Source organism: Phascolarctos cinereus, unplaced genomic scaffold (assembly GCF_003287225.1).
Source record: "Phascolarctos cinereus isolate Bilbo 61053 unplaced genomic scaffold, phaCin_HiC Scaffold_5;HRSCAF=322, whole genome shotgun sequence".
Lineage (NCBI taxonomy): Eukaryota > Metazoa > Chordata > Mammalia > Diprotodontia > Phascolarctidae > Phascolarctos > Phascolarctos cinereus.
Genome location: NW_027555958.1, coordinates 423074587 through 423086864, shown reverse-complemented (window position 1 = coordinate 423086864; position 12278 = coordinate 423074587). Strand labels below are relative to the sequence as shown.

The 12278-nt window shown below is 40.9% G+C and overlaps 1 protein-coding gene across 1 annotated transcript in view; it reads left to right on the top strand.

Moving 5' to 3' along the window:
* Nucleotides 1-600: 600 nt before the first annotated feature.
* LRRC52 (leucine rich repeat containing 52) overlaps nucleotides 601-12278 on the top strand; it is a 54802-nt gene continuing 43124 nt past the window's right edge. The window contains exon 1 of the mRNA XM_020979007.1: nucleotides 601-1219. Coding sequence (XP_020834666.1) covers nucleotides 601-1219 — 619 coding nt within the window. The remainder of the gene's footprint in view (nucleotides 1220-12278) is intronic.

The following is a 12278-nucleotide window of genomic DNA, read 5'->3' as shown; positions in this document are numbered from 1 at the left end:
ATAGGGATCCCCATTGCAGACACCTTTCCCGAAGAGTCCCAAACAACTACAGAGCCTTGCACCCACACAGCTTACCTAAGTAGACACCACCCCCAGGCCGAGAACCCCAGCTGCACAGGGGAGAATTCTTTTTCCCATAGCCAAGCTCTGTTTTGCAGCTGCTGACATCATGAAGGTGTCACCTGGCAACCACAGTGGCATGTGGCTCTGCCCTGGCTCCCCTTCACTTGCAAACTTAGAGAAAGGGTGAATAATGCTCAAGCAGCCAAGTGGGCTAAGTGCCAGGTGGCTGTGTGAGTGATCTGAAGGGCTCCCAAACAGAGGACTGTGCAGCATCAGGCCTCACATCTCAACTTCTGCTCTGTTGTCCTGTAATGGAAAAATTGCTTGCACAAAGATAGAATGTTATAGTCCTTTCCAGCTCACTCTCCCCACTCGCCTCCCTCCCTTTACCCTTCTCACCTCACCATCCTCCCTGCCCCCCCCCCCCCACAGACAGACACACACACACACACACACACACACACACACACACACACACACACGCCTGCATTCTGCTCAGACAGCAAGGTGGGACAAAGGTAGCCACAACACCTTATTATGTCCCTTACGACAGGCCGTTGGCCCTGGTGGTTGCTGTTCTCCTGCGGCATGACATTGGTTGCTGGGGATGAAGTTTGTCCGAAAAAATGTACCTGCAAGTTACTAGAGGTGATTTGCTCTGGCCTGATGGAGTATCCCCTTAATATGCCAATGACCACTCGGCAACTCGTCCTGAAAGGAAATAATATCACCTTCTTGCCAGCCATAAACCTAGGTCTCCTCAATGACCTCGTCTACCTAGATTGTACATTCAACCAAATCACAGAGATCATGGATTACACCTTCATCGGAGTCTACAAACTCATCTACCTTGACCTCAGTTTCAACAACATCAGTCAGATCTCCCCATACGGTTTCAGCATGCTCCACAATCTGGTGATCCTAAATATTTCCAACAACCCCCACCTCACAGAGATCAATAAATACACCTTTGCCAACAACACCGCCCTGAGACACCTGGATCTGAGCAACACGGCTTTGGAATTCCTGGATGCCCAGACCATCCACCACCTGTTTAATCTCAAGACTCTGCATTTGCAAGGAAACCCCTGGAACTGTGACTGTCTGTTAGTGGACTTGGCAGTCTACTTAATAGTGACAAATATTGACTACCCAGGTAAGGGGAATGGGTGAGGCCTGGGCAAAGGGAGAAGAGGAAGCAATAACAAAACAGGAGGTGGGCTGGGCTGGGATACAGGGGGAAAAAAAAGAGAGATAGTAAGAATGGAAGGAAATTGGGAGTAGCTTTATTTTGAAATATTTCTCGACTTGTTGAGATGTTATCTGCTATTAAAGTTTTAAATTGCATAGATTTTTGGGATACCTTGTGTAGCTCACATGGGAGCTTTCATTTTCAGACTTCAGGGGGACAAAAAGCCCAAAATGTAATTCCTCTCTCTTCTACCAGAATGTAAGCTTTTTGTGAATAGAGACTATTTCATTGGCTCATAATGTCTGTCTCATAGTAGGAGATTTTTAAATGCTTGTTGAACTGATTGAAGTGCAAATCTTTCCCATGAAAACCTTCACTGAGGGTCCAGTCTGCAGGGTAGATAGAAAATAGCCCAAATTCTCAAGTAGCTTCTACTTCAGCTAGAAATTTCCTTAATTTACTTTTATTCAAATCAATAAGCATTTATTGAGCATCTGCTATGTGCCAGGCATTGTGATCATTGCTCAGAAACTTGCATTTGCCATATGGCAATGCCAGACTTCAGAGTGGCTGGTAAAAAATCAAATAGAAGAGTAACATTGGGAGGTTGCGTTGAAATGGGAAGAAATAAAGGTATGGCAAAGTTTTCAGTCTCCTTTATTTGAGGGTTGAGTTTTTCAAGGATATGTAGTTAATGTGAACACCACCAGGAGTCCAACCACCCAAAGGAAAGATAAAATTAGAGGAATGGATTTGAAACAAGGGAGGGAGAACAGTTTGGGGGACTGAAAGAACTAATAGGTCATCAAGGGAGCAGGAGGTAAGGGAATGTGGTAGGGAATGGAGGAAGGAAAAAGTTGGTTAGTGCATTTTGAAGCTTACATGAATTATAAGCAAGTAGATATAAGTAACAGCAAATGAATTAAGCTAGAAACAGGAATATTATTGTCTGTAGATACATTTGACACCCTCCACTGCAGAGACCGGGGTCTCCAGCTGGTAGATTATGAGGTCTCACATGGAAGCTCTCCAAGCTAATTGCCACTGCCATGGCCCCTTGTCTACCAAAGTCTGTTCGGAGTACCAATGTGAAGAAAACAAAATGGTAGCTTGCATTGCAGGCCCTCTCTCTTTCTGTCTCCTGTCACATTTCCCTACCTCCCTACCACATAAACCCAAATCTCTTCTACTCTGGTCTTTCACTGCTGTCCCTACCCTCCACAGTGACATCAGCAGCATAGTTTGCTCGGGTGAACTAGGTGTGCCCAGATGTGATAACCAACCTGGCCCATACTCTTATTGGAATGGGAGTTCAGATTTCAATAATGATTTTAAAGTTTGAAAAGTGGTTTCCCCTATAACAATCATTTGAGATAGCAGACAAAAATATCACCATTTTAGAGATGAGAAAACTGAGGCTCAGGAAGATTGTATGATGATCACAGAGCTAGTGTCAGGGTAGAGATTTGAAACCAGATATCCTAACTTCAGGATCTTTCCAAATGACACACTGATTCCCAAGTGACAGTAACCCCTCATGAAAACAATGCTTTCAGCATAGTGTAGCAGGTAGAATGAGCTGGACCCGGAGTCAGGAAGGCATGGATTTGAAATCCAGTTCAAGTGTTCACCAGCTATATGACCCCAGGCAAGGCACTTAACCACTCCTAGCTTCACTTCCCTCACCTGTAAAATGGGGTGGGGGTCATAATAGCACCAACCTCACAGAGTTGTTGTGAGGATAATTTATTGCAAGTGTTTTTGAAAACTTTAAAAAAAACTATGCAAATATTAACTCTTTTTTTATTGTTATTTTTCATTGCCTCTTTGCCACTTCAGACCTCCCCCTGGGCTGCTAAGAAAACACTGTTGAAAATATTTGCACCAATCTACATGAATATTTTACTAAGTAAAGTTTCCAGTAAGCCGCATATGACAATTTGAAGGTATTCTGAAATAGTTTGGGACCCTTAGGACAGCCATTAAAGAGACTGGAGAGAGGACAAGTGACCCTTCCAGGCTTTGCAGGTTGTTTTTCTTCGACAGTAAAGAATAAATAGCCCTTAGGAAATGTTTGCCAGACATCTCAACCGGAATAGTTAAGATGCCACTCAATAGAAGCAATTTCACTGAAGTAATTGTTTTGCCTTACCTGGTGCCAATGTAAATTCTGAGTCACCTTGGGTAAGTCACCTTATTTCCCCATACATTTGCTCTATTCTAAAGGCCCAATAGATGATGATCACAATGCCTTCTCTTTTTGTGATTGATAATAAAGCTCTCTGAAGATGATTCAGTATAAATCTTATTTGTGTATTTAATTTCTTTCTTTTAATGCTAAGCTTAAAAATGTGGCAGTGAGAAAAAGAAAGTTACTCCCTTTTTATGAGGTAATACCATCAAATATCATAGGATTTTAGATCTAGAAAATCTAACTCATTAGACCTTAAAGGGACCTTAAAGGCCAGTTAGTCCATTACTAGTGAGGAAACTGAAGTTAAATTAGATTGAGTGACTTGCCCAAGAACAAAGCAGGTGACAGATGTGGGGTTTTAACCTTTATCCTCAGTCTCCAAATCTATTGCTCCTGCCACTGTACTGTCCTGAAACACTTCCATTCTGTTCCACACTTGAATTCAGTCTATCATGAGATTTAGAGCTCAAAAGAATCTTCTAAACCACTTCATACAATTCTCTCATTTTATAGAAGAAACAGTGAGCCCAGAGAAGTGAAGGAGGTAGCGGTCTGACTTCAGGCTCTCACATCTAGTAAGTGGCCAACCTGCAAGAGAAATCAAGTTTCTCCAATTTTGCTTCCAGCATTCTTTCTAACACATGGTTTCACAGACTAAAGCTAGGAAATTGAGGTGATCTATTCTTTAAACGAGACAGTCCATCTCCCCCAGAAACCCTACCTTTCCCAATCTCCCTCCTTTGTTGCACCCATGCGGTGACCATTTTGACTGAATTGATTGAGTTCTTTTTGAAGGAGCAACTAGTTTTGCTGCCTTTTTCATTGGAGTGATATAATTGCTATGCATCATCTGACCCATCTATAGGCAGCCTAGGTGGTCTAGAACAAGAATTCATCATGTCCACATATGTGTATTTGTTGATGAGAATGGAGAGAAAATAATACAGGCAGATTAGTGGCATGGTAAATAGAGCATTGGGTTTAGAGTCAGGAAGAGCTGAGTTCAAATCAAGCCTTCAATCACACATAAGCTGTGTGACTGACAAAGTCACTTATCTTTAGTTTGCCTCAGTTTCCTCAACTGTAAAATGGGAATAATAATAATACATACCTTCTAGGGTTGATGTGAGGACCAAAAGAGGTACTATTTGTAGAGTGCCTGGAACATAGTAATTGCTATGTAAATGTTTATTATAATAATAATAATTATTATTATTATTATATAAGAAAGAGAGGAAACCTTCCCAAATAATTTAAATTACTGAAGCCTGTGTGGTTGGTGAAACTTTCATACCTGCAAAATTTACTTCTTTCTCTTTTTTTCTCTCTCTCTCTCTGTCTCTCTGTCTCTCTCTCTCTCACCCTCTCTCTTCTGGATTATACTCCACTATGTCAGGCAACAGAAGATCTGTAGGCTATGTAAATATGACACTTATTTTGCTCCAGTTCACTAGTGGCTCCTCCAAAGTGGAAGTGAATCCCAAGCCAAGCATGAGAACAACTTTTCCTCTTGAAGGGAATGGAAGGAAATAAGCATTTCAAGAGTGCCTGCCCTTGGGGCAGCTAGGTGGCACAGTGATAGAGTCCTGGGCCTGGAATCAGGAAGACATGAGTTCAAATCCAGCCTCACACACATACTAGCTGTACGACCTTAGGCAAGTCACTTAACCCTGTTGGCTTCAGTTTCCTCATCTGAAAAATGAGCTAGAGAAGGAAATGGCAAACCACTCAAGTATCTTTGTCAAGAAAACCCTAAACTGCATCACGAAGTATCAGAAACAACTGGAAAAAAACAACACCCTTGAATTAGCAATGTTGCCATATATTTTATGATACGTACAAACATAATGTATCAGAAACATGGCAGTGACTCTGAAGCAAGAAGACCTGAGGTTCAAGTCCCAACTCTCCCACTTTTTAATCAGAAGATGCCCCAAAACAAACTTTCCATCCTTCACAATGTTGCTTAGGACTGGTTCTGAGGAACAAGGCAGGATATGTCATTGATATATTTGCTTTGGTTAGTATAGGGATACCTTAACTTTCCAAATGGATCCAAATTAAAAGGTAGCTATTCACACCACAAAAGAAACTTGACCTCAAGGTCCCTTTGAATAACGTGCTTCTCTGACATATGCCAAATGATTCTACCCATAAAAATTCTATTTACATACAACTTCTCAGGGATAAATTTTACTGCACAAAGAGAAACATATCTGTAATATACTATACTAGGTGGGATGCTGATATCTGCCAGATAATGAGAACGTGGGGCTCTAGCCCCAATCAGCATTCAAGTAGTTTAAAAAAAAACAGACCAATAGATTCAGTTTCGTTTTTGGCCTGGGTCAGCATGTAGAAGGAAAATATCCTGGCCCTAGCTATCTTTTTCCAGTCATTGATTCTATTTGAAAAAGATAAGGTAAATTAATCTCCTCCTATGATATCTAGTATTTCCTAAGAAAATAAGGTCAAATACAGATGACCCCCCCCAGGTATTCATTATTATGATAAAAATAACATATTTGTGTGGCACTTTAGGTCTTGTAAGGTAAGCTATACGAGTATATTTCTGCCACCTAAATGCTCTCAAAATCTCAATGGTTTTTAGCACAGGTTAACCCCTACAAATCATTAGTGATCATAAATCTCATTTTCTAGAGTAGTAAGTTGAAGTCCAAAAAAAGCAATTTGTTTAATATAGTACAGGGTAGGTAGTAACTAAGCTGCCATATCCAATTCTGTTGTGTCAACTAGATATTTAAGGTCAGGGTTATTTCTCTCCCATTAAGTACTGCTAAGACTTATCTTTGGGAATTTCTGAGATTAGGGTTTTATAGTTACTGAAATCCATCTTAATTTTTGCACATATAGCATAATTCTCAGCTGCAGTCACTGAATTAGACCCTTATCTTTTATCTGCACACTTGCATAGAAGCAAGTATGATATGGTAGGAAAATTACAGAATCCTCCCCTCAAAAGTCAAGATTCCAAATTTAGCTTTTGCAGAATCACAAACCCTCAAGTCAAGTCAACAAGTCTGTATTAAGCACCTACTATGTGCCAGGCATCGTGCTAAGCACTGAAGGGGATCACAGAATCAATTAGTCCAAAATATTCCAGAACAAAAAATCCCTCTCCAGCCTACCAGACAAGTAGTCATCCAGTCTTTGCTTGAAGGCTTCCATTGATTGGATGCCATGACTTCTGTCCCATTTGTGGAAAGCCCTAATTTTCAGGAAATTTTTCCTTAGTTTTCACTCATTCTGGCTCCTTGTGAAGTCCTCTGGGACCAATCAGGCTTCCATGTGGTGGTCAATCCAACAAGCATTTGTTAATTGCAAGGCACTGTGCTAAGGTCCAAGGCACAAAGACAAAATGAATAACAGTCTCTCCCTTCACTGAGCTTACACTCTCCCAGGGGGATACAACAGATAAGTATATACATGACAATGGGAAGAAAGACAAAGACACCCAGGGGATCAGGAAAGACATTCTGTGACAGGTGTACTGGATGTGAGCTAAGCTGAGCCTTGAAGGAAGCTAGGCATCCTAAGTGTTGATGGTGAGCAGACAGTGAATTCTGGGCATGTGGAATAGACCATGCAAAGACACTGGGGTAGGAGATGGAATGCAACATATCAATTTGCCTGGAAATTAGAGTACAAAGAGGGGAATAATATAAAATGAGTCTAGAAATCTAGGTGGAGTCAGATTGTGGAGGGCTTTAAATGCTAAACTGAGGGATTTCCAAGTACTTCAATTACTTGAAGATAGTTATGTCATCTCTAAGTCTTTTCTTCTGTAAGCTAACAACCCCCTAATCCTTCCTCCATCCTTAGATGGCATGATCTCAAGGCCTTTACCATCTTGGTTATCTTTTTATGGACAGCTCTCTAGTTCTTTTCAAAATGGTGGGCAATATTCTAGTTGTGGTCTAACCAAAGGAGCTCTCCCACCAACTAGCTATGTGACTGATGAGCTGTATAGACCAATTGGTGATAGAGCTCCCCTGGTAAAACCAGGGCTGAGTTCTACTGTAAACCAGATGGCTTCTACTTCTAACTAGTTGTTTGTCCTTAGCTTCTTTGATTTTCTTTTACTTTACCTATAAAATAATAGAGTTGGACTAAAAAGAAATGTCTCTTGTGCAAACATTCTGTGATCCCAAAACCCAGACAATAATAGCTAGCATTCATGTAACACCTTAAGGTTGATAAAGTGCTTCAAAAGTATTTTCTCATTTGATCCTCGCAACAATTGGGTGCTATTATTTTTTTCCTATTTTACAGTTGATGAAACTAAAGTTAAGTGACTTACCCAGAATGGCACTGACTGAGGCCAGATATGAATTCAAATCTTCCTGACCCTAGGCTCAGTCTCTATGTACCATGAAGCCATGTGTAAGTCTTGGAAAGACTCTCATCAAGCCAGACTGCCAGTGAATCCCTACCTCAATATTTCTGAGCCCAAATAAGATCATCAACTGTTATAGCATCATAAACTTAGAGCTGTACAGGAGAACCTAAGAGATTGATCACCTATCCCAACTCCCTGAGTTTACATGGAGGAAATTGAGTAAGGCATACCAAAGGAAGACGTACAAAGTAGCAAAAAAAGAATTTGAACCCAGGTCAAAGTTCTAACTTATATGGCTGAGTGGGAGAAGTGGTGAACCTAGGGAAAAAAAAGTCCATGAATCCAATTGTCACAAAACAACGTGCGTGAACATATTTATCTTTAACCATCTCATAGAGCTATCCCCTTCTCTCTACTCACATAGTCAACTGACCTAGCTCAGATCCTCCTCTTCAGGATATTTTAACAGTCTTTTTGGTCTCACTGCTACCAGTCAATGCTCTCTAACTCATCCTCTACCAAGCTACTAAATTAATATTTGCAAAACATTGATGAAACTATGTCTTTCCTCAACTCAAGAATCTTCAATGGTTCCCTATTGCCTCTAGGATGAGCTACAAACTCCTCAGGCTGGAGAGGTGGCTAGGTGCTACAGTGGAGAGAGTGCTGGACTTGAAGTTAGGTAGACCTTAGTTCAAATTCTGCCTCAGACACTAGCTATGTAACTCTGGCCAAATCACTTAGCCTCAATTTCCTAATTTCCTCATCTGTAAAATAGGGATAATAAAGCAACTGCCTCTCAGGGTTGCTGTGAAGATTAAAGGTGATACATATGAAGCATTTTTCAAACTTAAAGTGCCATATAAATGCTAGTCCTTCATGCCTACCTTTTTGGAATTTCTAGACTTTCTGGTTTCTACCTTTCCAGATTTATTTTACATTATTCCCCTGCATACATTCTATTTTCCATCCAAAGGGGTCTATTAGCTGTTAGATGAATTGAACAAACCATCTCCTATCTCCATGTCCTCCAACCTTGGAAGGCATTCTGTTTTCACTCCCACCTCTTAGAATCCCTAGCTTCCTGTGAAGCTCAAGTGAGTGTCACCTCCTACATGATGCCTTTCCTTCTCCACCTTGTCCCTTATGCTCTCATCCCTCTGAAAATATCTGTGTGCAAGTTATATCCTCTTAGTAGAGCATAAGATTCTTGAAAATAGAGAGACTTGTTTTTTTTATCTTTGTGTATTTTATGCCTGGGGCACCAGGTGGCACATTGGGTAGAATTCTAGACCTGGAGTCGAGAAAACCCGAGTTCAAATGTGGCCTCCCTTACTAACTGTGTGACCCTGGACAAGTTACTTTACCCTGTTGGCCTCAGTTCCTCATCTGTAAAATGAGCTGGAGAAGGAAATGGCCAACCACTCCAATATCTTTGCCAAGGAAACCCCAAATGGGGTCACAAAGAGTTGGAAGCAACTAATTGACTAAATAACAACAATCCTATTAGGAACCTGGGGTTCAGAAGAGTTATGATTTACCTATAAGACCATAAGTCTAGAGGTGGAAGAGACCTCAAAAAAAATTTTAACCACCTCCATTTTACAGGTGAGGAAACTGAGGCCCAAGAAACTCAATTAAGTTGCCCAAAACCACATAAGTAAATAAATGTCAGAGATGGGATTTGAACCTAGGTCATCTGACTCCAAAGCAAGTACTCTGCTGCTTCTGTGTAACTTGCCTACAATCACACAGCTAATACATATCAGAACCAGAACTCAAACCTAGGGCCTCTTGATGTTACTTCTAGTTCTATTCCTATCTACAAGTTAATTCTGAAAATCTCAGTATTAGAATAATTGTGGTCAGTATTAGCAACAATCATCATCTCATTATGCCCACCTTGAATAAAAACTTAAACAGAATAAGGAAATGTACTCTTTTTTTTCATGGCTCTTTATAGCCATGAAAATTGACCAAGAGCAAACATGACACTTGGCAGAACGCATCTGCTCTCTGTGGATGGTCATCCTTGAGCTGTCTGAGTTCACCTGCCTAGCAAAAAAAAGTATTCCTAAGACTTTGGACCCTGTAGTTGGGATGCTAACCAGATCTCATTATCCTTGCTACTGTGGGACTGCCTTAGTAGATGGCTGCCAATGGGATAATTTAGAGTCTCTTCTAGTTCCGTATTCTATGACTTCTTTGAACATCCCTGATTCCCAAAAACTCTTCCATGTCTTTGGAATTGATTGTGCAACATGGGAGACATTGGCACAGGACCACTCCACATGGCATGCCTTCCTCAGAAAAGGTGCTGTGCTCCATAAGGGAAGCAGAATTGAAATAGCTCAAAAGAAATGCAAGATGCACAAATTTAGAGAATCCACCCTAAATGTTCACATGGACTATTTGTGCCCTACCTGTGGTAGAACATTCCAAGCTCATATTGGTCTGACACACTGAAACATGACTCTCATAATGATATCATTTTGGTCTTCTTCAAGAACAAAGGACAACCAACCAGTCATTAGCACTTTATTCTTCAAAGTTAAAGGATCATCCTATCTAAATTCAAATATACCTGGAGGGGATAATATATCAAAACACATAAAAGACAGTGTAGGATAATAGAGAGTATTGGATCTGCAGTCCAGAGGACCTGAGATCAAAACCCAGTTCTGCTGTCTTAAGTAAGACATTTACCTTTCCTGTGCCTCGGTTTTGTTGACTGTAAAATGAGATTAGGCTATATCCTCCACAGTTCCTTCCAGCCCTATCTATGATCCTATGATCATTACTTATTAATAAGCCTATGCAAATTATTTCATAAGATCCTATCAGGGGGCAGCTAGGTGGCATAGTGGATAGAGCACCGGCCCTGGATTCAGGAGAACCTGAGTTCAAATACGGCTTCAGACACATAACACTTATTAGCTGTGTGACCCTGGGCAAGTCACTTAACCCTGTTGCCTAGCCAAAAAAAGATCCTATCAGAGAAGAGACTTTGATGGCAAAGAGGTATGAAGCATAGGGCACAGTCTGGTAGGGGAAACCTAGAGGGGGTAATCCATAGGACACCCTTAGGGCACTGATGAGTTGTGAGGGTAAAATGAGTACTAAAGGGGAGGTAAGAGAGGGCAAAAGGTGAATATTGCCAACTTCCAACCCTGCATGCCAATAATGAAATCCTCCACAATAAAGTAGTAATGCTATTATTAGTAATTAAGAATTTGTTCAAGAGGAAGTCTGTGAATAGCATAAGAAGGGCTGGCTTTGGAGCCAGGAAAACTTGGGTTCAAATCCTGCCTCTGACACATACTAGCTACATGGTCATAGACAAGTCACTTGAACTCTCAGTGCCCTGCACCCCGTGGCTTATAAGTTATAGATGAGTTGCTGATCTGTGTCAAGGGGGGAAGTTTCTATACAGGAGCTCTTCATATCAATGAACTCATAGGTTTGAACCTGTGGTCAACATTTATGGTCAATATTTTACCTAGGGTTTAGCAAATGGGGTCATCACTTGACTACGCCAACCTTGAATAAGGAACGAAACAGAATAAGAATAAAGCTAAAATGTTCCTTTTTTCTCTACCAGGAGAACTTCCCTAGTCCCCTAGTGTATATAGCTCATCTGGTCTCACAACTGGTTGGTGATAAAGCTCCCATGGCCCCCTTGGTCAAAAATGAGCTCATGTAATTTCTATTCAGAGTGAAGGAGAACTTAGAGTCTCAAAATCTATGCCATCTTACCAACCTAAAAAGGTGTAAGGCATGGATCTGGTGACCCTTTTTTATTACAGAACCTTATAGAACCACCTATAAGGTACAGGCAGGGAAGAAAAGGGGTGTGAGTCTCTTTGGTGAAGTGAATGCTCACATTTGTGAAATCACTAATTTTTCAGTATGGAATCCAAATCCTATTTAATCCAAGAAGCATTTAGTAAGTACCAACTGTATGCAAAGCACTGTATTAGGCAATGGGGATAAAAAGACGATATGAAAAACAGTACGCACCCTCAAGGAGCTTACATTCTACTAGGAGATGCAACCAATAACTGGGTAAACATATGTTCAATAATTTCAAAAAGGAAAAAACCACTCACAACTAAGGAGATGAGGAAAAGCTTCACATAGGAGATGACACATGAGGTGGGCTTGGAGGAAGCCAGAAATTTTTTTTGGAAGCTAGAAATTTTAAGAGGGGAGGTTGGAGGAAGTGGATTCCAGAAATGTAAAGCAGTATGTGAAAAGATATGGAGGAGAGAGATGGAATGCTGAGTTTGGGAACCGCAAACAGGATATCCAACTGAGATGTAAAAGTCTCTGAAAAGTAAAAAGCCTAGGAACTGTAAGTAGGCAGAGAGCCAGGTTGGCCTTCAAATGCCAAGCTGAAGATTTTGTATTTTATCTAAGAGTCAATAGGGAGCCACTAACAGTTCTTGAGCAAGAAAGTGGCATGGTCA